Consider the following 27926-nt stretch of genomic DNA (forward strand, 5'->3'; position numbering starts at 1 on the left):
AAAACTGACTAATACCCGTTTAATGTATTAGAGTCCATGTAGCCATCCAGATTTTGTTTAAATACATTGATACTACTTGGCTCCTCCAGCTGTGGAAGTTCATTCCACTGACCGATAATCACCATCTGTCTAATAAGATTCCAGGGTTGTCACTCTGAAGCCTAGAATTTCTACAAGCTAGAGCCCTGCAGTGGGATTGGGATCCCGTGGGTCCCACAGGACCCGCTGCCATAATAGCAGGAATGGGTAAAATGTACTTTGCTGTGGGTGGGATTGAGTGGGCAAAAAATACAGACTGGTAATTTGTGGGGAAACGCTAAATCTCTCATTAGTTTACCAAGAGTACCTTATTTGAGAAATTGCTAATTACTTTGTTTGAGCTTCTCTTTCCTATACATGTTTATCTCTCTCGCTCCGAATCTGGTGTAGTACACTGGCACAAGTCAGGTCAGAGAATCACACTCATTGGTTTTATTGTTCTGTGACATCACATACACGCAAACTGTCACTGTTGTATCAGCTTGCTGTCAGTGCTGTGAGCAGTTTTCTGGTAAATGTTTTTCAAAAAGCAATAATAATCCTGACATATAAATAATTTGAATGTTATGTTTCTAAGTTCCAAAAACAGTGCTTAAGCGGTTTAAAAAATTCCTGTTTTTTTAAACAACTTCCTTTTTATAATCATTAAAAAAAATCTGCACCTTTTAAGGCAAAATTGTGGTGCAATTTGTGTTGACAACTGTGATATACACAACAGCAGTTTGTCATAAATAGAATTTCAGCAAGGTAAAGCAATTTTTTTTTAAATAAAGGTATTAATACTTAAATTTAAGTGAGGGATAGAATGATTTGATACCTATTATAACAGAAGTTAAAGTTTTTTTTGTTTTACCTGGTTTAAGCAATATTTTTTAAGCAATTTTATTCTTTTGGTGGTAAAAATTGTCTGAATTCAGTTAATATATATATAAATGGACCGTTTTTGTTTTAGTAGCATGGGGGAATCAATCGGTCTCTCTTGCAGGATTTGTGGGATCTAAGGTTTTTGTAGGTGGGAGTGGGATAAAAAAAAATGGTCCTGTGCAGGGCTACCCAAGGATTGTTGAGAGCTCTTTTTTAGAATGTCAAGACGTTCTATCATCACTGCAATTTGAGGTCTTTTACCATCCGGTTTTTACATTCTCATACATTTTTGGCTTTTTTACACTTTATGAATTACAACCATATGACAGCATGGCTTTCACATGGTTCTCTTTTAAAATTATATTTCTCATTCTCTTTCCATGTATGTTCATTTTAAAGGGATGCTTTCAGTTTAAAAATTGCTCTTATCTTTAAAACTTTACCTACTGTTGTTACTATTAACACTTGAGATTACTAGTGGAACTGAAAGATTAGAGATGTTCTTTTTTGGTCTTTTTTTCTGTTTGTTTACATAGTGCATTTGACAGCATTGTAGTCAGTTTCACTTTTTCTGCTGTAGTCAATTAATTCCCTTTCAGGTTATGTGAGATTTCCCACTGTGGCAAGTGAATGGGGATTGGAGTTGAAGATAAATATTGAGATAAACACTTTTAAAAAATAGAAAAATGTGATTATAAAACCATACAAAATTCAGAGGGACTAAGGGGCAAGTCAAGTGCCTCAAACCACTTTTAATTCTTCTAAGATGATGATCTCCATTTCTGATCAACTTTCTTCCTTTATTTGTGATCTATTTGTGGTAGAAATCCGCATGACAAACTGGGAGTTAAGGGAACACATCAAGGAATGTGCAGGTAGGGCAGGGAATTGTGAAGATGCGACACCCGTTCTTTCAGGCCAGAAAACCACACCAAAAAGTTTGGGGCCAATGAACTCCAGCTAGCTTTGTCTGATTTCAGTACTGCTTTACCTGACAGTAATAAAGCTCCCTATGGATGCTTGCACGTCTTGTCTTACTAATGACTTCTGGTTACCTTGCATGTTTTGTCTGGCTAACTGCTCCAAATTATTGACATTCTGATTAGGGCTGAAGGCTATTTTGATTAATCTTACATCACTTCCACTTCTTGTCTTTTACTGCCTTTCATATCTCACTGGATAGTAAAACATGCTTGAACTGGGACTCTGCCCTGCAAATTGAAAATATATCTCTTTGGTGGGTGTCTCTCTTTATTATACTCTTTCTGTTCTGTAAGGCTCTGACCAGTTTGGGGGACTTTCTTACTTGGTTATAATTGGTGCCTTGTCCATTAATGGTAATGTAGAGCAGAACCACTTGACTGAGTAGAGAGTAGCAGGTTGTATTGGGCTATAGAATATTGCATTACTACTATAAAGATGTGCATTTTGCTTATGATAGGGAAATACATGACTGCACTGAAAGTCAGCGTCCATGCTGTGGGCTGGCGTTTGCAGGAGGAAGGGAACGTGGCAGTCTCACTGTTGTAGTTTTACCAGGCAATGTGTATATGTGTCCCCAACACTTTATATGCACTGCTTCTCAGTAGGATATATTTCCTTGCTCCCTGGGAACTAAATAAAACTCTCATCTCATTGTACTGCTCAGGGAAATATGTATTTCTAGGTGGGGAAGTTCAGGACATAGTTCCTTAAGAAATTTAAAAAATACTTCTTTCCTCCATATGTTCAAGTAAGCCCCGAAGCGTGGTGGGAATTAGGTGAGATTCAGAATTCAGGTGGCCAGTGTCCCTGTGGTTTTTTTGTCCCATGCAATCATTTATCTTATTCAAGAATGAGGTGAATTTTCCATTTTGTGTTCAGGGCTGATATTTATGGCAATCCCAGTTGTTTACATTCCATAGACATGTCCCATTTCTTCTGAATTCAGAGGGGAGGAGGGAAATATGGAGCTGTTTCCTTAATTACAAGACTCCATATCCCAAATGTCTAAATTTAGCTCTGATTCTTGTTGAAAGCATCATTTTTTTTTTTTGTTGAGGCGAACGGGAAACCTTGTATCCTGCTCTGTGAGACCACTAAAGAAGCAGGAGGAGGTGAGGTTACTATGGAGATGATAGTTGTGTGCAAGGGGAGAACTGAATGGTTTAGAATTCCAGGAAGGAAGAGGGAGTGATGTCATCATATTTCATGCACCAGCCCAGGCACCACTGTGATGTTTGTGGGTGTGTGTATTTTTTTCAGGAACATCAAGGAAGTGCAGTCAGTCATGCAGAAAGGCCCCAGATGTTTAATTTGGAAACATCATCTTGAATTTGTTTATAAATACTTGTCGGGTCAATACCCTGAGTGCTTTTGAATGTATAGTGTGTGTATATGCACTGTATTTTATAAAGCATTTTCTTCTGGTTAAAAAGAAAAAAGGGTGATGTAACAGTCCATGACTGCATCTGTTCAGGGAAAATGTGATTGCCAGCTCACCATGTATTCATGCCTCTGTGGAATAGAACTTATGGTTTTTGACTGCATTTCTGGACATCTCTTCCTGGTGAATTAAAGAAACAGCTCCACTAACTTAACCAAATGGGAAAACTTATATACATATGGGCAGGAGTATATATCCTGGGCAACAGAGTGGTGCACAGTATTTTTAATATCTAAGTGTGATACCTCTGACCAAAATTATCTTTTTACATCCAAAATACGTCCTGTAAAAATAATGATGGGATGGGGAGGAAGTTCCCAATATTCCCAATAGCCTGCAACTCTGTATGTAGGGACGTTCATGCTTGTGCACTAACGAGGCGGCAAATAAATGGAAAGTCTTCTATTAAACGATGTTTATAGGATTGTTGATGGGCCAAAGCCCAGAACCAAATGAAATGGAAGAGGGAAAACAGCCAGAGGGAGGCTTACTGCTCTATACATGATGTTATTGGAGCTTAATAGCCAGAGGTAATAAGAGCCATACATCAAATTGGGGGAAGTATCCAGTTGAGGTGCCATAGAGATCAGTTTCAAAACCAGTTTAATTCAGTTTTTCATGTGTAATCTGGTAGTTAAGTCTTAGACGCTACTTTTACCTTAGTTGTGCTCACAGATGATACTAGATAGGGAGGTGTTGCAAACAGCAGTGAAGACATACCTAATGCATTGGGTGCATCCACACTAGGAAAAAAGGGGTTTTCTTACCATGTTAGCTAATATGTGGTAACTAACACAAAATAAAATCCTAGGGAAGACAAGGCAGTTTGTAGTTTCCAAATGTGTTCGACCTGCTAATTGGTGGTAAAACTGAAACTGTCTTGTCTTAGTGTTTTACTTCAGTTAGCATGGTAAAACACCTTTTCCTCATCCAGCATATCGCGTCTCTATCTTCAGTGCAGTTTTGCCTTTTTTCCTACTGAAGACAGGGCCACTGATGTGAAAGATTGGAGGTTGAAGCAGTGGGAGAGGTGCAACAGTGAGATAAAAGGACAGTGCATCCGCCAGCTACTGGCAAGGAGGGTGGTGTTGGGATTCCTACTAGGGTGGTGTTGGGATCCTGCTCAGGAACTTCATCTTTCATATCCACCTTCGTTTAGTATTTGCCTGAGAAATTTGAAGCTCAAAATGCCCCACCATTTCAAAATCCCCTCTGGCTTCTGAAAGGAAGGGTTAGCTTGATCTTTTACTTTCTTTCTCCTGACTCCTGGGATTCCACTGCTCTACTTGTCCACAGGTCATCTGGCTGCTGTGCTAGTGATAGCTTTACCAACAGCAGGAACAGGGAGTAACTAACAGCATTCAGGGCTTGTCTACACAAAAACACTCAAGAAAGTTAGGATGAATCAGCTAAAGGTGAGAACACAATGTGCTTTAATTTATGCGCATTAAGCCCTGTGTGGATTGTCTAATGCTTTAAGGTATAAGAACAGCAACACAAGGTATAAGAACTAGCAACACAAGTACATCTACTTGCAGATGTAGAGCGCTTTGGGTTAAACCAGCCTTCGGAGGGCACACCAGGGAAAGCGCTCCAGTCTGTCCACACTGACAGCTGCAAGTGCACTGGCGCGGCCACATTCATGGCACTTGAAACAGCATTTGGAGCGGTGCATTATGGGCAACTATCCCGCAGAGCACCTCTTCCCATTCTGCGCTGTGGCTTGTGGGAAGGGGGCGTGCGGTGTGGGGCATTTTGGATCCTGTCCCAATGCCCTGTGATGCATCGCTTCGCATCCCAGTAATCCCTGTGTTTCCTTCCACATTTGGCGCCATCTTTCAACGGTTTCTGTGCAGAGCACGGTTTGTCTTCCCTTTCGGTCTGCGGGAATGGAGCCCGAACTGCTGCGGAACATGCTGACGAGTCTCACCAGCACGTCTCATTTGGAAGTCGAGTTACTGCTTAAGATCCAAAGTGACAGTGAGGAGTCCGACGATGCTATCGAGTCGCGTAACGCATATGACATGAAATTGCTTGTCTCATTCACGGACATGATCTCCACCGTGGAACGCCGCTTTTGGGCTCGGGAAACAAGCACTGGGTGGTGGTATCACATCGTCTTGCAAGTCTGGGATGACGAGCAGTGGTTGCAGAACTTTCGGATGAGAAAAGCCACTTTCATGGGACTGTGTGCTGAGTTCGCCCCCACCCTGCGGTGCAAGGACACGAGATTGAGAGCTGCCCTGCCGTTGGAGAAGCGGGTGGCTATTGCAGTCTGGAAGCTGGCAACTCAAGACAGCTACCGCTCGGTCGCAAACCAGTTTGGAGTGGGAAAGTCGACGGTTGGAATTGTGTTGATGCAAATTTGCAGGGCCGTTAATCGCATCCTGCTCAGAAGAACTGTGACTCTGGGTAATGTGCATGACGTGGCTGGCTTTGAACAGATGGGTTTCCCTGACTGCGGAAGGGCGATAGATGGGACGCACATTCCTATTCTGGCACCAGCCCACCTAGCCTCCGAATACATTAACCGAAAGGAGTATTTCTCCATGGTTCTCCAGGCAGTTGTGGATCACTGTGGTCATTTCATTGACATTAATGCCGGCTGGCCTGGAAGGGTGCATGACGCACGCATCTTTCGGAACACTGGCCTGTTCAAGAAGCTGCAGGCTGGGACTTTTTTCCCAGACCAGAGGATCACCGTAGGGGAAGTCGAAATGCCCATTGTGATCCTTGGAGACCCCGCTTACCCTTTAATGCTGTGGCTCATGAAACCCTACACAGGGAGCCTGGACAGCAGCCAGGAACAGTTCAACTATAGGCTGAACCGGTGCCGAATGACTGTCGAGTGTGTCTTTGGCCGTTTAAAGGGCCGCTGGCGCTCTCTATATGGGAAGCTGGACTTGGCCGAAGACAGCATCCCTGCGGTTATATCCGCGTGCTGTGCCCTCCATAATATTTGTGAAGGGAAGGGTGAAAGCTTCACTCAGGCATGGGCCTCGGAAGTTCAACACCTGGAGGCTGAATTTGCACAGCCAGAGAGCAGGGCTATTAGAGGGGCCCAGCATGGGGCTGCAAGGATTAGGGATGCCTTGAGGGAGCAATTTGAGGCTGAAAGCCACCAGTACTCTGCACGGGAGTTAAGTGCAGTGGCTGTGTTTGGTACACTGACTTGCAGTGCTTGTTGTTTTCCTGGGCTAAGGTATATTTTGCTTTATGCACTAATAAAGTATGTTTTCAAAGTAAAAAACTCCATTTATTGAAAAGAAAATTCATTTATTGAAAACAAACAAACACAGAAGTACCAAAAGGGCAAGGGGGTGGGGTGGGGACCGGTTCACTCATAGGCTTGAGCGTGTCCTGATTTCATACTCTTGAATCCTGTCTGGAGTGCTGTGCACTGAGTGTTGCACTTCAGGATGGCTATAAGGCATGTTGAGGGGGATTGAGTGCAGTGGATAAGGGTTGTAGTTTTCGTGGGTGGGTGGTGAAGCTACGGGTGTAGGAGGCAGCTGGGGATGGTAAGAACCCAGATGTTGGGGAAAGTGGGTTGGAGGGGACATGGGGGCAGAAGGGGAAGAGTTTTGGGACAAGGGCTGCGGGGGGGAAGGGGAAGAGCGCGGTAGTGTTCCGCCTGCATGGCGACGAGCACCTGGATAGAGTCCGCTTGGTGCTCCATAATGCTAATCAGCCGTTCAGTGCTTTGCCTCCAGTGCATCGCATTTTCCTGGCGGATCCTCCTTTTGCTCTCCCTCCACTTCTGTGCCTTTCGATTCTCGTTTACAGACTAGTTCATGCAGCATGTCTTCTTTGCTTTTATGCGGCCTCTTCCTGAGTCTTCTCAGTCTGTCGACTGGTGATAAGAGTGATGGCTTAGATCTCAAGGTTGCACCTATATAGGCAAAAATGTAACACTGAACAGAGGCAGCATTGTACACACCAGACAGAGCAATGATTCCCCCACACTTAAGGAGGGCAATCACAAAAACCATACTTTGCCTGTCCCAAAGCAAGCGCACATAACCCATGGGAGCCCCAGAAATGGTGAGTAAGCACAGGGTCCATGGGGACTGATTGTTTCATGGCTGTACTGTCCTCTGGGGTTCTGTACCTTGGGGAGAGCCAACAGCTGCAGGGGGCACTTACACTGATCACTGTCCCAACATTCTCCACAGCAGTTCGTCCTGGAAGATATCTTGCTGCTGAGGGTGACCTGGGAAGCAAGGAAGGGTTTTCTCCTACAATGTGGCTTCTGCCCTGGCCCATACGCAGCTTGCCTGTGTGCAGCAATGGTCCCCCAATCTCGCTCAAAGAGCCTGTACCTAAAAACTTCCTTCCCGAAAAGAAAGCCGCCTACCAGGAACCTCCTCTGTTGTTTGTCCTTCCCCAAGCACCGGACGCTGCGACTGGCTGCCTTCCTCCTGGCTTGAGAAGAGCTCCTGGCTGCATGCATCTAGGGATTCCGGGGTGTCTCCCCCCGCCTCAGCACCATCGCTCGTGCTTTCCTCCCCCCCCCCTTGCTGTGCTGGGCTTGGAAGTATCCATGGTGATCGTTGCAGTGGAGGTGGGATCGCCCCAAGTATCGCGTCCAGCTCTTTGTAGAATTTGCAGGTCGCAGGGGCAGCACCGGAGCGGCTGTTTGCCTCACGGGCTTTGCAGTAGGCATTCTGCAGCTCCTTTACTTTAACCCGACTCTGCACCGCATCCCAATCACTGATGAGGTCCAGCACCTCGCCATTGCTCCATACTGGGGATCGCCTGGCGTGTGGAGGCATGGCCACCTGGAAAGATGTGCTGAGAGCACTCCACGCCTGGCTGAGCAAACAGGAAGGGGATTTTCAAAATTCCTAGGGAATTTAAAGCGGATCTGACACTTGGTCACCTGAGGACAGGGCAGCAGAGTTCAAAAGTGATGACCAGAGTGCCTAGAACAGGCATTATGGGATGCTTCCGGAGGCCAATCACAGCCAATCAGAGCGCATTAGGTGTCCACACTGGCGCCGCAGTGCTCCAGTGAGAGCGCAACAAACGTTATTCCTCTCGGGGAGGTAGAGTACCAGGAGCGCTCCAGCAGCGGAGTCGGAGAGCTCTACGTGCCTTGCCAGTGTGGACTGGGAGTGAAGTAGAATGCTCTTGGTGGCTTTATTGCACTATAACGCGCAAGTGTAGGCAAGGCCTAGGTCAGACCAATGGTCCATCTAGCCCAGTATCTTGTCTTCCATTAGTGGCTAATGCCAGATGCTTCAGAGGGAATGAACAGAACAGACAACCATCGAGTAATCTATCCCCTGTCATCCACTTCCATCGTCTGGCAACAGAGGCTAGGGACATGTAGAGCATGAGGTTGCATCCCTAACCATCTTGGCTAATTGCCATCGATGGACCTATCCTCCATGAATTGAGCTAGTTCTTTTTTGAACCCTGTTACAGTTTTGGCCTTCGCAACATCCCCTGGCAATGAGTTCCTCAAGTTGACTGTGCTTTGTGTGAAGAAATACTTCATTTTGTTTGTTTTTAAACCTGCTGCCTATTAATTTCATTGGGTGACCACTGCACCTGTCAGGTTTACTGCTGTGGTTCAGAACCATGTGGGCAGTTGAGAAATTGACAAGAATTATGTTAATTTCACTCCACTTTCCTTAGCAGCATCAACAGTTCAGCCACCTGTGCTGTCTTGCTGCAGACTTAGTGAAGAAACATGTCTTTGATTCATATTTGGGAGGTTGTTTGTAACCATAAAAACTAGAAACTTTATTTTAAATGAAAGCTTGAATTCAGCAGTTATTGATTCTCCGAAAGCATTGGACAAATTTGCTGGGACAATATATTCCATGCTTGCCAGGTTAAGTTCCTATGATGTGTTTGCAGTCCCCAAGCTGCAGGGAAAAACTTAGGCTGATGGTCAAGAAACAGTTGCTACTGAAGTCTGTTAGACCACTGAACAATCTTAAGGGAAATGGTTGGCACCCCATCACTTGCTTCCTTTTACAACTAAACTGTCAGTATCCTGTATTGACCGTAGTGGTGGACAAAGGAAAACTAAGATCTTTTCAATCTCCAATTTCTTTGTTTTATAGAGTAAAATTAAGGGAACCTATTGGACCTTTCAGTACATGTGAGGACTATGGTATTTCCTATCTTGGATGCTGACTGTGTGTATGCAGAGGAGGGAAAGCGGGGGGCCGCTTGCCCTAAGCTGAGTCTTTCTTCCATGTGGCTCCCACACATGGCCGTTGTTTACTGTATCACACATGTGAGTAAATGGACTTCATTAGAGGAGTTGATATTGAGTTTGTCCCATCAGTTATGTTTAAATCTTGTCTTGTCTAGAGACCTCTCTTTAAAATTTCCATCATTGCTAACTCAGGTTCATCTCCATCAGTGTTAGTAAGGTTTAGCTCCATAGTGTGGGTGGTCTGACTGTCAACAGCATTTTCAGCAGCGTCTCAATTAGATTTGCTCCCAGTTGGGTTAGATGACATGTTGCTGGAAATGGAGTTGGGAGTTTATGAGCTGTCTGCACCAGAGCTCTTAAGCTGCTAATGCTGGTGGACGTGAACTTGTACTAGTAAGACGGGGAAACTAAAACAAAACCAAAAAACAACAAAACCAAAACCCTCTGGTGTAAGCAGGGTGTAAAGGTCTAGCATGGACTTCATGGGAGGAGTTGTGGGGGTAAGTCACAGATACAGTGGGCTGGCATATGTACTGTAACTATTACTTCTGTGCCACAGTTGCAAACACTGTGGGAGTGAGGGAGTCATGGGTGAGAGATTAGTAGACTGTCAAAAAAGTGATATGCCTGTGACAATACGAAATCTAATGCCTTTGTGCTCCCCTCTCTTCACGTTATTCTCCCCACTTTAAAGTAGGTCTCAAGCACCTGGGAAGTGCCTTTCAGCAATAAACAAAATGATGAAATGCTCCATGGCAGTTTGATTTGATTTCACTGGCTGGCACATCCTAACTAAATCTCTGTGGAAATGGCTGGTTGCATGTAGGTAACGGGGAGAGAAATCTAATTTGGTGTTGGTAGGAGGGAGTCCTGAGGGAACTGGAATTAGCTGGGGTTGTCCTGTCTCACCAGGCTCTGTTGATCTTACTGGAAGGCAGACACTTTCTTCTTCCTCTTTGAGGAGGGATGTGTGCGAGGTTTTTTTACTCAAACCTCTCTTTCTCCACTCCTCTTTTGTGGAATGAGTTGTGTTGGGTGTAGGCAGTAAGATATATTTTGCTCTGTATTAAGTCTTTGTTTCCTCTTCTCCTTTGGATCTGCTACTGGGATTTTCTCTCTACTTGGTTTAACTGGATTGTTCTGTTCCAGTCATAGGAGTTTAACCTGTTCTAACCTTTTCACTCCCTGCTCCTTATAGTCCTCAACAATGGCAAACTCTGTACAGAATAATCAGGCAGCATGGCCATTCCTAGATTCACAATTAGTGACCTGTAAAATTGGCAGCACCAGAGACTATTGGCAGGAGCCCGCTTTCCCCAGGCACTTCCCCACTCCCCTTGGAGAGTTAAGTTCAATTAGAGCTACAACATGCACAACAGGGAATTTGCAAATAGTGCAGTGCCACATGGCACCATTTCTGTAAGAAAGGCAGAAAGGTATCTTTGACCCTTCTGTGACCTTGGTGCTCTAGCTGCTGCCCACTCTCTAACCTCCTTTTTCAGCATATTTCTTAAAAAAGTAGCTTTTTCTCATTTCAGGCACTTCTTGTACAACAATATCCTTGACTATGTTCAGTCTGTGTGGGTTTCTCCCCCTTCGGTCATAGTATGGAAACTTCTTACCATATAGTAACCTTTTTGTTGTATGGGTTTCCTTCTTCCTCATTTTCCTTGACCTCAGTGCAGTCTTGAATCCTGGACCAGCTGCATAACTCTCAAGCCATCTCTGACTGACTTCCTTCTCTCTTGAGGTAGCTCCTACTGTCAAACCACTCTGTTTCTGGAGATGACTTTTCTGCATCAAAATCCTTTCACTTACAAGTCCCACAAAGCTTAATTTTGGCTCTCTTCCCTGCCTCTGCCAAACCAATCTATGTTCACTTTGGGTTACTTTCTCTCAAACACTTTTATTTTGGTCATATACAGTGCATACATATCTCTCATCTTCTATAACAAGTGGCGTCTGTTTACCCTTTCTGCCTCTTGTCCAAGTAATTCCTCTAGTTAATGTCTGATGTGAACAAGTGCATCCTCCAAATAACATTTTTTCTCCTTTTTCCTTGACTTGTACATCCCATTTGTCTCCACTGCCTATCACATTGGAGTTGTCTATCATCCTGCCCTTTCCTTCCTTCCCACATCTTCTGTGTCTGCCAATCTTTCTATACCTCTACCCCGATATAACACGAATTCGGATATAACGCGGTAAAGCAGTGCTCCGGGCGGGCTGCGCACTCCAGCAGATCAAAGCAAGTTCGATATAATGCGGTTTCACCTATAATGCGGTAAGATTTTTTGGCTCCCAAGGACAGCGTTCTATCGGGGTAGAGGTGTACTTTCCAGGGTGCTATGAGAATGTAGTCAATATTTCTAACACCCTTTGAAGATGAAGAGCTATAAAAATGCAACACATCTGCAACATTGACTCTACTGCTGCTGAAATCTCATTCATGTCTCTTGCCTTGACAGCAGCAAATATCTTCTCTCTGGCTTCCACAAGTGTCATGGTGATATTTTGAATGTCCTCAGCTATTGATATGACTCTGCCTATAACCATAATAATTAAATACAGCAATCCTTGATAATTTTGTTTAGTTGCACCTACTTTCTTCAAAAGCAGCCTATTCATGAGTTTTTACTAATTAATAATATGAGGAGTTTGAAGAGTCTATTATTCCATTATTAATCATGGCATACTAGAATTGTAGAGCTGGAAGGAACCTTGAGAGGTCGCCTAGTCCAGTGTTCCTCAACGACCAGTCTGTGGACTGGCGCTGGTCCCTGAGATCTCCCTGACACAGTTTAGGAAGACAGCAAGTCAGTCCCTGGTATCAAAAAAGTTGAGAAACACTGACCTAGTCCACCTCCCCCATGCTGAGGCAAGGCCAAATAAACCTAGACCATTTCTCATAGGTGTTTGTCTTATCTGTTCTTGCATGCCTCCAATGACGGCGATTCCACAACCTGCCTTGGTAACCAATTCCAGTACTTAACTATCCTTTTAGTTAGAAAGTTTTTCCTAATATCTCACCTAAATCTCCCTGGCAGCAATTAAACCAATCATTTCTTGTCCGACCTTCTGTGGGCATGGAGAACAATTGACGTTGTCTTCTTTTTATAACAGTCCTTAACTTATTTGAAGACTGTTATCAGGTGTCTCCTCGGTCTTCTTTTCTCAAGACTAAACATGCCCAGCTTTTGTAATCTTTCTTCATAGGTCAGGTTTTCTAAAGCTTTTATCATTTTTTGTTGTTCTCCTCTGGACTCTCTCCAATTTGTCCACATCTTTCCTAAACTATGGCACCCTTAACGGGACACAGTACTCCAGCTGAGGCCTCACCAGTGCCCAGCAGAGTGGGACATTTACCTCCTGTGTATTACGTCCACCCCAGATTGATATTTGCTGTTTTCACAACTACATCACATGTTGACTTGAGTGTAGGCTCGGCAGGATTCAATTTAAATGGTAAATGTCGATTTCAGCTGACACATTGAAATTGACTAAAAAAGTAGCCAGCTGTAACAGTGGGAGTGCAGCCCCCAACCCCATTGTGCCTGCAGGGATTGAGTGTTACCGGCCCTGTCGCAGTGCAGGGAGCCCTCTGCAGCCTGCTGTCATGGATCTGCTCCCTCATTCCTGTGACAGGGCTGCAGAAAGCTCCCTGTGCTGTCACAGGGCTGGTGACACCCAATCCCTGCAGGTGCAAAGTGTGGGGAAAGCCGTGGCCAGGACCAGCAGGAGAAGGACAAACCCCCAGCTGTGAGGGAGGCCACCCAGCTCCTGAATGGCTCGTCGTTGTCCTCTTGACAGCCCTGCCAGTGGGTCTCTGCTCTGTCCTGTCAGGACTGCAGCCTTCCCCATACCTTGCACTTGCAGGGATCAGGTGCCACCGGCCCCACAGCTGTGCAAGGAGCCCTTTGCAGCTCTGCTGTCACAGCCCTGCTTACCAGCCGGCAGTGTGGGAGCCGTCCCTGGGCTGGAACTATTGAGTCCGTGGCCACAGAGTACTGCTGGTCCTCCTCCTTGCAGTCCTGGCCTGAGGTGGGGTCTCTACTCTTCTGGGCTAGGACAGCATCCTCCCCCACACCTTGCACCCCTATGTCTTGGGCCCTTCAGTTGTGCAGGGAACCTCCCACAGCCCTCTGCAGTCCTGCTGTCAGTGCAGTTCTAACCCCACTCCCGCTCTTTAATTTCCAGCAACTGTAAAAATAAAAATCCATAAAAATTGAAGAAAATTCTCAAATAAAAATTAGGGCTGTCAATTAGTTGCAGTTAACTCACCTGATTAACTCAAAAAAATTAATTGTGATTAATTGCACTTATAACAATAGAATACCAATTGACATTTTATTAAATATTTTTGGAGATTTTTCTACATTTTCCATATTGATTTCAATAACAACACAGAATATTAAGTGCACAGTGCTCACTTTATATTATTATTACAAATATATGCACTGTAAAAATGATAAAAGAAATAGTATTTTTCAATTCACCTCATACAAGTACTGAAGTGCAATCTCTTTATCATTAAAGTGTAACTTATAAATACAGATTTTTTTTTTTTGGTTACATAACTGCACTCAAAAACAAAACAGTGTAAAACTTTAGAGCCTACAAGTCCACTCAGTCCTACGTCTTATTCTGCCAGTCGCTAAGACAAACATGTTTGTTTATGTTGACGGGAGATACTGCTGCCTGATTCTTATTTACAATGTCACCTGAAAGTGAGAACAGGTGTTCGCATGGCACTTTTGTAGCTGGCGTTACAAGGTATTTACGTGCCAGATATGCTAAACATTCATATGCCCCTTCATACTTTGGCCACCATTCCAGAGGACATGCTTCCATGCTGATGATGCTCGTTAAAAAAATAAGGCATCAATTAAATTTGTGACTGTATTCCTTGGGGGGACAACTGTATGTCTCCTGCTCTGTTTTACCTGTATTCTGCATATATTTCATGTTATAGCAATCTCGGATGATGAGCCAGCACATGTTCGTTTTAAGAACACTTTCACAGCAGATTTAACAAAACGCAAAGAAGGCACCAATGCAAGCTTTCTAAAGATGTGAGATTTCTAAAAATAGCTACAGCACTTGACCCAAGGTTTAAGAATCTGAAGTGCCGTCCAAAATCTGAGAGGGATGAGGTGTGGAGCATGCTTTCAGAAGTCTTAAAAGAGCAACACTGTGGTGCGGAAACTACAGAACCCAAACCACCAAAAAAGAAAATCAACCTTCTGCTGGTGGCATCTGAGTCAGATGATGAAAATGAGCATGCGTCAGTCCGCACTGCTCTGGATCGTTATTGAGCAAAACCCATCATCAGCATGGACGCGTGTCCTCTGGAATGATGGTTGAAGCATGAAGGGACATATGAATTTTTAGCGCAGTGGTTCTCAAACTTTTTTTTTTTTTTTTTGCGGACCACTTGAAAATTGCTGAGGTCTCGGCAGACCACTTATTGATCTTTCCAAATGTTGTTTGTACAGTTACCTAACTATTATAAAGCACTTTGGATAAAACCGCTATATATTTTATATATATAAAAAGCCCCATAATAATTGTTTTTTTGTTCTAAAAATAAAAGCACACAACTCGTATTTTAATATCAGTAGTCTTGCCTTTCTAATGCAATAGATGTGCCCTCTCTCCTCCACCGTGGCAGACCCCGAGTTGGGGCTGAGAATGGGGGGGTGTCTCTCCCTCTCTCCCCTGCTGCGGCAGCCCCCGAGCTAGGGCTGGGAAGGAGGGGGGAGTCTCTCCCTGGCAGCAGCATCCCCTGGAGCTGGGGAAAATCGCTTCTTTCTCTCGCCGCCACAGCCCTGCATGTCCCAAATTCCCCCCACCCCCTCTTCTCACCCCACTGCCCCTTCCACCTGCCCCCTATTCCCCCCCAAGGCCACCATCTCACCTTACATGTGTGTCTTCTCCAGGGTCCAGGCACCTAATTAGTGGAGCCACACCTGCGCAGCTCCACTAATTAGGTGGGTGGCCCTTCATTCTCTCATGTGCGGCCACCCAGGTGTGCACCTTAGAGAGAACTATCCGCGGACCACCTGAATGGAGCAGTGGTCTGTGGACCACAGTTGGAGAACCTCTGCTTTAGCGCATCTGGCACGTAAATATCTTGTAACGCCAGCTACAACAGTGCCATGCGAATGCCTGTTCTCACTTTCAGGTGACATTGTAAACAAGAAGCAGGCAGCATTATCTCCTGCAAATTGTAACCAGCCTTATTTGTCTGAGTGATTGGCTGACCAAGGACTGAGTGGACTTGTAGGCTCTAAAGTTTTACATTGTTTTATTTTTGAATGCAGTTTTTTTTGTACATAATTCTACATTTGTAAGCTCAACTTTCATGATAAAGAGATTGCACTACGGTACTTGTATGAGGTGAATTGAAAATTACAAATTATTTTTTTACAGTGCAAATATTTGTAATCAAAAATAAATATAAAGTGAGCACTGTACACTTTGTATTCTGTATTGTAATTGAAATTAATATATTTGAAAATGTAGAAAACATCCAAAAATATTTAAAATAAATGGTATTCTATTGTCGTTCAACAGCGCGATTAATTATTTATTTAAAATAGTAATGATAGTCATGATGTGTAATGGAAGTAATACAGCACCTTCTGCCACGAAGCAGTTGTCTTTACAAAGTCTATCTAACTTCCAGCTGTTTCCAACAATTCAACTACTGGCAGAAACAGCAGTCTTGGCACAGGTTTGCTTTCAACAATTTGGGTCTGGTCAGCTTTGCCTAGTTTTTCCTCTAGAAGCAAACAGCTGGAATAACATGCAGAGCTTGTTAAGACTCCAGAACACCCTCTTGCCAAACAATACCTACTGCGGTGTGTAGCAACAGTTTAAAAACAAACTCTATGCAGGAGTGTGGGATTGCTACTTTCTTCATCACCAGCATTTTATAACGTCTGCATACAACTCTTCCCCCGTCTGCGCTGGAGGAGGGAGCAGCAGCAGAATGAAACTGAAGCAATCCTATTCAGTTTTACTCACTCCCTACCCTAACCTTGTCAAAGAAAAGGGGCGTGTGTATGGTGAAACTGCCTAATTTCTCCCTCAATCTGAATTTGCAAGTTTGGGAGAGATTCTCTTCCTATCTCCAGGAAGAGTAAAAAAAAAAAAAAAAAAAAAAAACATTGATATGTTCACCTCATCTCTGCTGTAACTGCTAGAATAGGGGAGAGGCTGGGAAATTATAAGAAATTCCAAGGATGAATAGGATGGAGAAAACTCGCATATCCTTCCAGTCAAGGCAGTGTGACCGAATTGCTGATGTAGGAAGTAGCATGAGCAATGAGCCCATTTGGAGGTGAGGGAAGAGAAGCTAGAACATTAGTTCTTTTGGGGAGTGAGTGAGATATTTTTGCCCAGGTTTAGTAAGGTTGTAATTTAAACTGTAACCAGGACCGGCTCTGGCTTTTTGGCCGCCCCAAGCGGAAGAAAAACAACAAAACGGGGCGGCCAGAAAGGCAAAGCAAAAAAAAAAAAAACCTGCAGCGCAGCCGGAGCACGGCTGCAGGGGGACCGGCTGGGGGAGGGGGAGAGAGCGGGCGGGAGAGAGAGAGAAGGGGGCGGCCAGGGCTACAGCAGGGGCGCTGCCATGCGGCCCCTCCCGCTGCGCCGCCGCCTACCGCGAGGGCTCTGCTCCGGTCGGCGGGGAGGGAAGAAAGAGGACTGCCCTGGTTCTCCGCGCCGCCGCCCCCTACAGGGCGGCCGAAGCGGAACAAGAACCCCCCCCCCCCCCCAAAAAAAGTGGCCGTGCCGCCCTAGGATTGGGCGGAATGCCGCCTCCAACAATCTGCCGTCCCAAGCACCAGCTTGCTCGGCTGGTGCCTGGAGCCGGCCCTGACTGTAACTGTCTAACATTATGTTCACGTGTCAGTGTTGCACGGTTTGCAGGAAGGAGTTCACACCTTTGCTGCCATTGTTTAGATGGAGAGAGTTTTCTCCAGGACTGGGTTAACTGGGCAGCAGCACACAGAAGTTTACACTATAATTGTTCTATCTCCACAATGGAAAAAGAGACATTAAAAAAAAAAAGTCCTGTGAAAAATAGCAAAAACTATAAATACATCTCACAGGAGATGAAGTAGGAATAGCTTATGGTTATTTCATGCCTGTATTTTCTTCTTCCATGCACTCTGGAATATGTAGTTTCAAACTAGTCTGTATTTAGGTGCATTGACTCACACAGAAAATAGGATGTCAGTAGAAAATTTAAATGTTACCTGCCTCTTTCCCCAAATCATTGCAGCTTCTTGTGTCCACCTGGACTTGGGTAGACTTATAACCCCTTGTTTCTGTTCCTTACAAGCGTTGCATTCATCTTTTCTGTTCTCTTGTAGAATGAGCCTCTGACCTCAGGTTATCATGGATACCCTGCGAGGGACAATCAAGTAAGAGTCCGATTACAGTAAAGTGTGTGTGTGTGTGTGTGTGTGTGTGTGTGTGTCTGCTTGTGGATGTTCTGGCAGATGGCTTCCTAACACTGTTTGTTTGTTTTGGAATGGCGACTGTTTTATTTCACTGGTTGAATGCTTACAGAGGTATACAGTAAATTAAACACATTTTTTGTCCATGCCACGTATGGAATGTGGCTGCATGCATGATGAGGGGTTGAATGTGATCCCTGTGGTTCTCATTAAAGAATTTCCTGACCCTTGGCTATTTGTAAAACCGGACTTCAGATCTAAATCCAAAATACCCACTCTGTCTCCTCAGTTTTACTCAGTGTAGATGTTCATTCTGTGAACTCTTCACTCGGGTTTGTTCTTATTGCTGTAACTCTAGCAGCTGAGGAGAGATGAAACACAATTTTTGTCTGAGAGGTATCTTCCCTTGCAGTGCTGCTGGAGCAGAGAACAGTGTGGCCCAGGATGGGTTGCTTCTAGCTCTTATGAATTTGCCTTGGTGCTTTTTGAGTCCTGCAGGGCCCATGCCCCATCCATCAATTGAGGATATTTTAATTTTAAAGTAGTAAAGATTATATGGTTTGGTCTATTGCAGCCATCGCAACATCCCCTTCCCACTCCACGGAAGGTAGGAAACGCCAGCTGATGAGTCTGTGTAGAGCAGGGGAGGAGAGGGCCATCATAAATTATCTTTCTACCTTTCCATCGTAAGGATATTTGTCACCCTTTGCCCGTTGCAGCTTGCAAGTCAACATTGTCCAGGAAGAAGTCCTGAAGCTTGTCTGAAACCTTTATTCTAACTCTGGAATTGAATTTTATGGAGATTTTTGAGGGACCTAAGTGAGGAGTATGGGCACATGCACAGTAGAAGTACAGCTATGTTTGTCTCCAGTGTCACATGCTCTGGTTTTCTTTCAACAAACACTGTTGTGTTGCACTAAAAAAACCCCCCAAACAAACAGAAAATCTCCCTAACCCTGTTGTAGGGGCACCACATTCATGTGTTAGCTGAGTTTGTATCCATGCTTGCCATGATGCTGAACTGTTTGTATCTGTGCATTCCTGGGGAATTTGGAAAATTATTCCATAGTGATTCCATGGGGTTGAGGGGATTGGGTTGAGTGACCAGAACAAGGGCATATAGAGTGGTGCAACAGAGCCAGTGGTGCAGCATAGTCTGTGATCTCCTACTGCACAAAGTGCTGAAAAAAACAGGTGGACCAGCCATACCAGTTAGGGGATTCCCAGCCATACTGCAAAAAGAAAAGCCTTGTCTGTGCTACAGTATTTTGGCATTGCAGCCACCTGTATGCCTTATTTGAACAATCAAGACCCTGGCTGAGAGCAAGTACAATTTACAAGCCTTGCCACCATTGAATCCTACACTGGGTTTCTCTACATTATTGTAGAGACATAGACCGAAAATATAAATGTTATAGCTACAATGGCTGAGTTAGTTCTGCCAGTGCTGTGTTACAATGCTCTTGGCCCCACCATTTAGTATTAGATTTGACAGTTCAGAATACTGGCTCTGTCATCTATCATGCAACTCTTCTTTTGGCTGCATGTGGGGCTGAGAACACTTGCATTGATACTCATCAGCTCTCAGCTATGCTCCGTCCTGTCTTCCAACTCCTGCCATTCAAGGCCATCCTGAGAGCACCTGGGACACTATATGAACAATCTTGAATGTTCTCCCTCACTCTGCACCCTGGGACAGCAATGGGAGACACAAAAATAAAATACGAACTACAGCTTTTGTAACCTGAACATGTTTAAACCTTCTGATGATTTGCCTGAAAAACAGAGGACCAAAATCAATTGCTATTCAGCAGCCAATCTAGGCATGCATATGCCCTATTTGTATACACTTTCCTGATGGGTGCCCTGGCAATCAAATCCATCTCTTAACTGCATTATTATTTTATTTACAAGACAGTAGCTCCCAGATGCCCCAGTCAAGATGGAGATCCAGTGTGCTAGGCACTGTACAAATGTAGGATAAATTCCTCTGCTCAAACATGCTTATAATCTAAATAAGGTCAAGGTGTGACAGTGGGTATAGAACACAAGGGGGGGGCGGGAAGGGAGAAGACAAGGGTAATAGTAATGGAAACGCAACATTGAATATATTAGCGAAATGTAGTAGGTTTCATGATGGCTGGTTTTTTTTTTAAGGCGAGTGACACACCAACAAAACAAGAACAGACAATCAATCATGCAACAAATTAAAATGAGTTATTGAATAAATAATCAGACTCAAATCAAAGGACTTCCTCAAGAATTGTCACCCAATTCATCTTAGCTTGGGCCCAGAGTAAGTCTGGCAGCAGCTTGGGAGAGAGGTTGGTGAGACTATGCCATGAGGTTGGCAACTGTGAAACTAATCCTTGGCCCTCATGAGGCATATGCAAATCCCCATTGTGCAGGACAGAACTATTCAAAGGATCCATTGGGACAAACAAAAAAAATGAACCAGGTGCAAATACCCTGTGAGGCCATGGACACTATGCACAGGCTGAAATTGTGAATAAACAGCATCACTTAATCATAGGCCCTGCTATGGCCACTGTACCCTGATAGATCGTGGGGACACTGCAGCGTGCTGGCAACTCTACGTAGCACAATCGTGGCCCCTCCATGAAGGTGAGCACAGGTATCAATATATTAGCCACTGTGTATAGGCATTTCAGATGGCAAGTTATTTCATGGAGGTTTCCTGGCAGGCCAAGCAAGCTCAATTTTTAGGCGTCATGTTTTCACTTTAGAAAATCTTTCTGTAAAATGATTTTCCTTCCATATTTGCTCTTTTTTATTTCTTGATCTGTTAGGGTTTTTTCTTAGTCTCACTTTTGGCTCTGAGGCAGATGAAATTCAGACCTGGCTTTCACTAATGGGATTTCAAGCTTTTAGCTAATCTGATTGGGAGCCTCTAATCTGATAGCAGCAGAGAGCAAAGTCCTCTGTAGCCACAGGCTGGGTCTGGTGTTGTAGAGATGGCGGTGTGCAATCTATCACCTGGTTCTTTGCAGTGTAGGGTGAGGGAGGTTATGTTTAGTAATTCAGGCTCCATGCTAAAACAATTATGAGATGCAGAAACAGCAATTTGGTCTGTTGAATGAGATTTCTCCCCGCACTCCAACTGAGAGCTGGATTTGAACTGGTGATTTAGGCGCGGAGCCACAGAGGGATTTAGGTACTGCAATGCTGAACTTTTACTTCAAAAACTTAGGTGCAAAAGAGTTTAGGTGCCTGCAGAGTTCACAAAAACAATGAGGAGTCCGGTGGCACCTTAAAGACTAACAGATTTGTTTGGGCATAAACTTTCGTGATACAGGGTTCGGCAGCAGCCAGGCAGGAGTTTTGTAGATTGTAGTGGAGCATAAGTCTGGGAGTTAGGTACCTAAATACCTTTATGTATCCGGGCCTTAGTGTTTAAAAGCTGCATAGCTAACTCTCTTCTGACATGTCACATTTATTTCTCTCTAAGAACTGTGCTGTTTTCTTACCAAGTCATTTTTTTAGCAGAAATGGCAAAACTGAATTTTACTTTCTGGATAAAAGTGCTCAGGGATAACTCAACCTTTCTTCCATTGCTTCCAGTATGCCTTTTTCACACCTTTGAATTGCAAGTGCCATTAATTGACGTCTGCAAACCTTTCCCTGTGTTGTCTTGACACCATCTAGTGGATAAACCTTATCCATACATTCTTGACTGTTTCAGTTTTATCTCCTTTCCTTCTTCCTCCCTTCCAGGTAACTGTTCAAGGCCTCACTGGGTATGTGTACGCTGCAATGTAAGCCCAGGGTTAGTGGGATTCGAGTCAGCTGACCTGTGTCTGGGAACCCTGGGCTTGAGCATCTACATTGTATTTTTAACCCTAGGTTAAGAATTTTCTGACCATTATGTTTGAACCCAGGGTTCTGGCATCCACTCTGCAGTGTGCAGACCTGAATCAAAGTAACTATATCCCAGAGTCCCTAATGACTCCCCTTCCCCAAAATGTGGCCCTAGAAATGCGGTGGACTGTGGGGAAACTTTACTGCCCCCCACTTCCCGCCGCATGTTACCAGGAAGCCGCTAACTTTAGAAAAGGCTTGATCGGTTCCCTCTCCATTGCCCAGGAGTGTGTTTGCAGATCAGTGATCAGACCAGAATGGGTTAACGCTGACCTAAGCTGCTGCCATTTGCCAAGGTGTGTGTGGGAGGCGTTTCTGTTTTCAACAGAGTGGATTGCAGGTTGTTGGGACAGAGAGGATTAAGGAGGTTTTCCTATGGAATTGTGGATTACTTCCGGCTGACTCCCAGCACGTGAGTCAAGCGGACCTGCAGCTACACTGCAAAGCAATAGGGCTTGGATCCTGGGTCCTGGCTTGACTTGAGCTCGGACCCTGGGTCTGAGCTCTGGATTAGCGCAATTGCAGTGTAGACCCAAGGGGGGTTAGCCAGGCTCAAGCATGGGCTCACATTGCAGTGTAGACATACTCACTGATGCAATGTGAGAGTACTCAGGTCTACGGTACAGAGTGTATCCTAATTCCTCTCCAAGTATTTAACTCTTTTACTTGTCATCAGATGCAGCACTGAATAAATTAGAATAGGGATTCCTATGGAGGCCATATTTGTCGCAATCTCAGTAGTACCAGCCAAGTATATTACAGTCTGGCTTATGATGGCTAAATCTCTGGGCTGCTCCAGTGGTCTCCCTGTGCTTTGCTTCATTGTAGTCCTGCTGGCCTTTCCTGCCAGAGCAGTCACCTATGCTTGATACAATGGGAGCAACAGGAGTAGGTGAGTGTGTGGCCGATCCACCAGGGCACAGGACTGGATAGAACTTTATTTGTTTGAAGGGAAAAAGGAAAAGCTTCTGTTGCAGGATACAGTGCTATATTAGGGGCTGTGTTTGAGCTGTTGCTGTGAGGATGGGGAACATGGTGGGCAGGGCTGTGAGGTTTCCTAGGAATTGTAGGTTTGTTCTTTGGGTGACTGGTGCAGTCACCGAAAGTCACCCAGTCCAGAAAAGAATAGCACAGGGTAGTGGCAATACAGACTTCCTCAATGGTTGTGCCTCATCGTTGATCTGAAGGGGAGCCACATGCATAGGTAAAGGGAATTCATTCTCTATGCCAGTGGTTCTCAAACTTTAGCAACCCAAGGACTCCCGTTTTGATTTAAAAGTCGGCTTCTAATTTTCCCCGGGGGTGCTCAACCCCCGCTCAGCCTCTGGCCCCGCCCCACCTCTTCCTGCCTTCCCTCCACTCCTGTGCCTCCTTTCCCGCCTCTTTCCGCCCTCTCCCCCGAGTGCGCCCCATCTCTGCTCCTCCCCCTCCCTCTCAGCACCTCCTGCACCCCACTGAATAGCTGTTCCGTGGCATGCAGGAGGCACTAGGAGGAGGGAGAGTTGATCAGCGGGGCCGACGGCCCTGGACATGACTTGTAGACCCCCCTGGAGCCGGACATGACTCGTGGATAGGGCCAGATTAACTCTCCTGTTGGCCCGGGGCTATTAGATTTTGTGGGGCCCCTGTATGTCTTTTTCCTAGGAGGGAGTTTGGTGCAGGAGGGGACAGGGGATTAGGGTGCAGGAGGGAGTGCGGGGTCTGGGAGGGAATTTGGGTGCAGGAGGGGGATTCTGTTCTGGGGTATGGGGTTGGGGTGGAGGAGGGGGGTGCGAGGTGCAGGCTCCGGCTGGGAGGTGCTTACCACAGGCAGCTCCCGGCCAGTGGTGCAGCAGGGCTCAGGCAGGCTGCCTGCGTGCCATGATGGCCCCACGCTGTTCCCAGAAGCGGCTGGCTGCTGGCACGTCTCTGCGGCCCCTGGCGGGAGGGGGACAGCATGTATCTGTGAGCTTCCCATGCCTGCAAGCATCGCCCCCGTAGCTCCTATTGGCCGGGAACTGGCCAATGAGAGCTGTGGGTACAGTGCTGGGGGTGGGGGCAGTGCGCAGAGTCACCTCCCCCCCACCAGGAGCCGCAGAGACGTGCCAGCAGCCAGCTGCTTCTGGGAGCGTCGTGGGGCATTGGCATGCAGGCCTGCCTTAGCACCCCTTCAAGTGGCCCAGAGATCGCTGCCTGTGATTTATTTTTGCGGGGGCCCCCCTTGAACTGGGACCCTGGCTTTATCCGGCCCTGCTCGTGTACCCCAGTTTCAGAACTGCTGCTCTATGTGCTATTCAGCCCTAGCCCCTCTGCTGAGTCTGCCAACAAAGGGACCAATCGTGGTGGTTTCTGTGATATGAATACCTGCCCCTTAGGTACTCAACTGAGACTTCCAGAGCTCATTTCATGAGTCCTGCCAACACCTCTTAGATACTGTAGGCATGTCTACACAAAGAAACTGACCTGCATTGCTATAGTGGAATAACTCCCCTGTGTGGACTCTCTGTTCTGGAATAAATGTGACTTTATTCCAGAATAATTACTCCAGTTACTTCCAAATTGTTATTCCGTTATGACTCTGCCAATCATTTCCCCTGTTTTGTATTTCTCTAGTGCTTTTCATGCCAAAGTGCTTTATAAACAATATCTGGAATTTGCTTCAGCCACTTCTGGGGTGAAGTATGCCCTTTCCCCAGTGTAAATTGAATATGGTACTCTTCCTCATTTTGTTCCAGACTGCTGAGTAGCATTGCTATGTGCCATATTCTGCCGGCAGAATGTAATTGCACAAATTGGAACTGGGCCACAAAAGTGATCTTCAGCTACCATAAAGGGCTAGGGTTTAGAATGTTAGTTTGAAGCCTCATTTAAAAGATTGCACCTCCAGGAATACAGAGTTCTAACATCATACTAATTTGGAGGGGAAAGTGCCATCTATCACATCACAACTGCTACTTCATGCAAGAGCACAATTTCCCTTGTTGGTTTCCCATCCAAGTACTCACCAGGTCTGACCTTACTCCTCTTATGAGTACAGATGAGAATATAGTCCAAGGTAGTATGGCTGCATATGGTAACTGCTAGTAACAACTTTCAGTCACTGCCCCTTTGGTCTGGCTTCAGCCTCGAGGTGAAAGTTATCTAACCCAGTGGTTCCCAAACATTTTTCCTTCTTTTTTTCTCGTTGGTATCTGACTAAATGTCTCTTGTTTCTGGTATTACTGGAAAGCCACTGCCAGAGTGGGAGTGCCCCTGCCAGCTTGACCTCTCACGCTTGGAACATGTGAGATCACGCTGTACAGAGGATGTTATTTTGAGAACAAAATGGTGCTATCCATGCAGCAAAAGCGCTTGAACGCTGTTCTGACATGTTCCAGCCTTGTTTCAGGGATGGACCCCGCATAACCCATGGCAGACCTCCAGGGGTCCAGGAACCCCATTTTGGGAACCACTGATCTAATCCATTTCCAACTGAGCCACTGACCTCTTGCATTCTTATTTACTTATTGTTTTAAAATGTATATTAGGTTTCCAGAGCAACTTAGTCATAAAGATTTGTGTGTTCGCTCCTACTCATGGTTGTGAACTGGTCTGGATGAGCCATGCATCACTGGCAGAAGCTTTGAAAACAGGCAGTCTTTTGTGCAGCTTAATCCCTTTCTGGCAACTGGAAAATTCACAGATCTGTGCCTGGTTCTTATAGGCTCAGCACAGCCCTTCCGCCTCCTCCCATTCCCTTGTGATGTGTGGAATTCGGCAAGAAGGCTCTTAATGATGAAATGTAGTGAGTTTGCTGCCTCTCCCAGGGGAAGTGTACTGCACCACAGCCAAGCTTCCTGGTGTAATCGCCTCACAGATACTCTACCACTTCTGGGGGGGGGGGGTCTCTCTGCTGTGTACAGCATCTTCATGCCTTCTTCATTTGGGAAAGGGGGCAGCTAGCAGGGTCTCCTCATTGCCCTCTGACTGGTTTGGTGTGGGTCTGTTTTCTGAACCTTGGTTGTCCTGTTCTCTTTGCGGGAGCGGGGAAGTGTAGCAGTATGAGTTGGGATTCCACATTGGGTGTTAACCTTTTTAAAAGACAATACTTACTGTGGCAGGAAAATCTCTATCTGTGATTCAGAGCGTCTACATGAGGGAGTGGGGGAATAGTTCAGGCTCATCTGTCCTGTCTGTCTGTCATGACAGTGCCTAGGAGCTCCAGTCATAATCTAGGATCCTATTGTGCTAGGCGCTGTACAAACACAGAGCAAAGAGCTTACAGTCTTAGGGCTTGTACACAGGGAGTTATTCTGGGATAGCTATTCCTGACTAACTCCATGTGTGCATGTAGTTATTCTGCAATAAAATCCTCCCTTGCACAGAAGATCAGATGAACTGAGGTTAGAGTAGTAAAACCTTCTACTTCACTACTTTTCCAGCTTTTTGTCAGCAAGGAGTAAATGTTCGTACTCTGTACTAGACAGGCCCAGTAACATGTTCTGTTATTGACCTAACGTGCAACTTCTTGCAGAAAATAAAGAGATTCTGTTCAGAAAACGGCAAGATAAATATCTGGGCAAAAATAATCTGAAACAGAAATTTAAAGGAAGGGAGAAATCTGGGAAGCAGTCATTGTGAAAGATATTGAGGAGTGATATTGACCAGTGTGGTCGACGTGAGATTAAAATGTAGCATGGTCACAGCAATAAACCGGTTTAACTTAAGAGTGCATACATGAAGACTTTTAACAGAGTAGGAAGGGAAAAGACCTCCTTGAGACATCTCTGATACAAACATGTATGTCCTGGTCTGTGCACCTCAGTATCAGTAAGATACTGACAGATTGGAAGGAGTTAAAAGCAACATAAATGATGAAGTTTTGGAAGAAAAGCGTAAGTGTCAAATATTCCTTAGGGAAGAGCCAGCCAGAGGCTGAAGCTGGTATAGCACATGCTGAGGCACTTTAAGCAGGTGCAGCTTCATAGGTAAGGGTGGAAGGGGAAGAGGAAAGATGGGACCCACCTGGGGCTACCTCTTCGCCTCCAGTGCCACCTACAGTAACTCCTCACTTAATGTTGTAGTTCTGTTCCTGAAAAATGCAACTTTAAGTGAAACAATGTTAAACTAATACAATTTTCCCATAAGATTTAATGTAAATGTGAGGGGTAGGTTCCAAGGAAATTTTTTTGGGGCAGACAAAAGGCATTATATACTGAACAGTACTGTGGTGGGGAGGTGTCCCTGGCTTACCCCTGGGGCTCAGGGCTGGGGGTGCAGGGTCTGGGAGGGAGTTAGTAGGGGAGGGCGCTCAGGGTGGGGTGTGGGGTCTGGGAGGGAGTTAGGGTGCTCAGGGTGGGGGTGCGGGAGGAGGTGCAGAGCACTTACCTGCGGCAGCTCCTGTTTGCTGCAGGGGGTGTGCAGGTGGCTCTATGCAGTGCGGCACCGACCCCATGGCCGCGATTCTGGGAGCTGCCCCCCCAGCAGGCCAGGCCACCCGGAACGCAAGGGTTTTAGGGGCTGCAGGGCCCTGGCCTGCAGCTCTAAAGTCCCTTTCGGAATTCGGCCCTGCGAGCACGGGCCAGAGGACTCAGGAGGAGCAGGGGCAGCCATGCAGCCAGTGGCTGGAGAGAAGCAGCGCTTTCCCCTTCAAAGCGCCCTCCAACCGGCTTTGAAGGGGAAAGCGACGCTTCTTTCCGGCTGCTGCCGTGTGGCTGCCCCTGCTCCTCCTGAGTCCTCCGGCCTGTGCTCGCAGGGCCGCATTCCGAAAGGGGCTTTAGAGCTGCAGGCCAGGGCCCCGGGGCCCCCTTAGCCCAGGGCCCTGCAGACCCTAAAGCCCCTGCGTTCCGAGTGGCCCTGCCTGCAGAGGGGGTGCGGTGGGGGGGAGCTTCCCCGCTCACTCCCTCCCTCCCAGAAAGTCCTAAGCACTGCCAAACAGCTGTTTGGTGGCGGGGGAAGCTCTGGGAGGGAGGCAGAAAGGGAGGGGGAGGGGGAGGAGGCGGAGAAGAGGAACTTGTGCAATGCTCCCTTGTAAAGTCAGCCAAACAAGGGAGCATTGCACAACTTTAAACGAGTATGTTCCCTAATGGAGCAGCGATGTAACTTCGAAACAACGTTA

The 27926-nt window shown here is 45.8% G+C and overlaps 1 protein-coding gene across 29 annotated transcripts in view; it reads left to right on the forward strand.

Moving 5' to 3' along the window:
* The window catches only part of RBFOX2 (RNA binding fox-1 homolog 2), a 246656-nt gene that overhangs the window by 38302 nt on the left and 180428 nt on the right, over positions 1-27926 (forward strand). For 27 of the 29 annotated variants that reach the window (XR_010591977.1, XR_010591984.1, XM_065564271.1 and 24 more), the window contains exon 2: positions 17885-17935. The exons of the other annotated variants lie outside the window; for them this stretch is intronic. Coding sequence is in view for 25 of the 27 variants with exons in the window: in XM_065564271.1 (XP_065420343.1) it covers positions 17885-17935 (51 nt within the window). In the remaining 2 variants the exon portion in view is untranslated. The remainder of the gene's footprint in view (positions 1-17884; positions 17936-27926) is intronic. 29 annotated transcript variants of the gene reach the window in all.

Source organism: Chrysemys picta, chromosome 1 (genome assembly GCF_011386835.1).
Source record: "Chrysemys picta bellii isolate R12L10 chromosome 1, ASM1138683v2, whole genome shotgun sequence".
NCBI classification, from domain to species: Eukaryota; Metazoa; Chordata; order Testudines; family Emydidae; genus Chrysemys; species Chrysemys picta.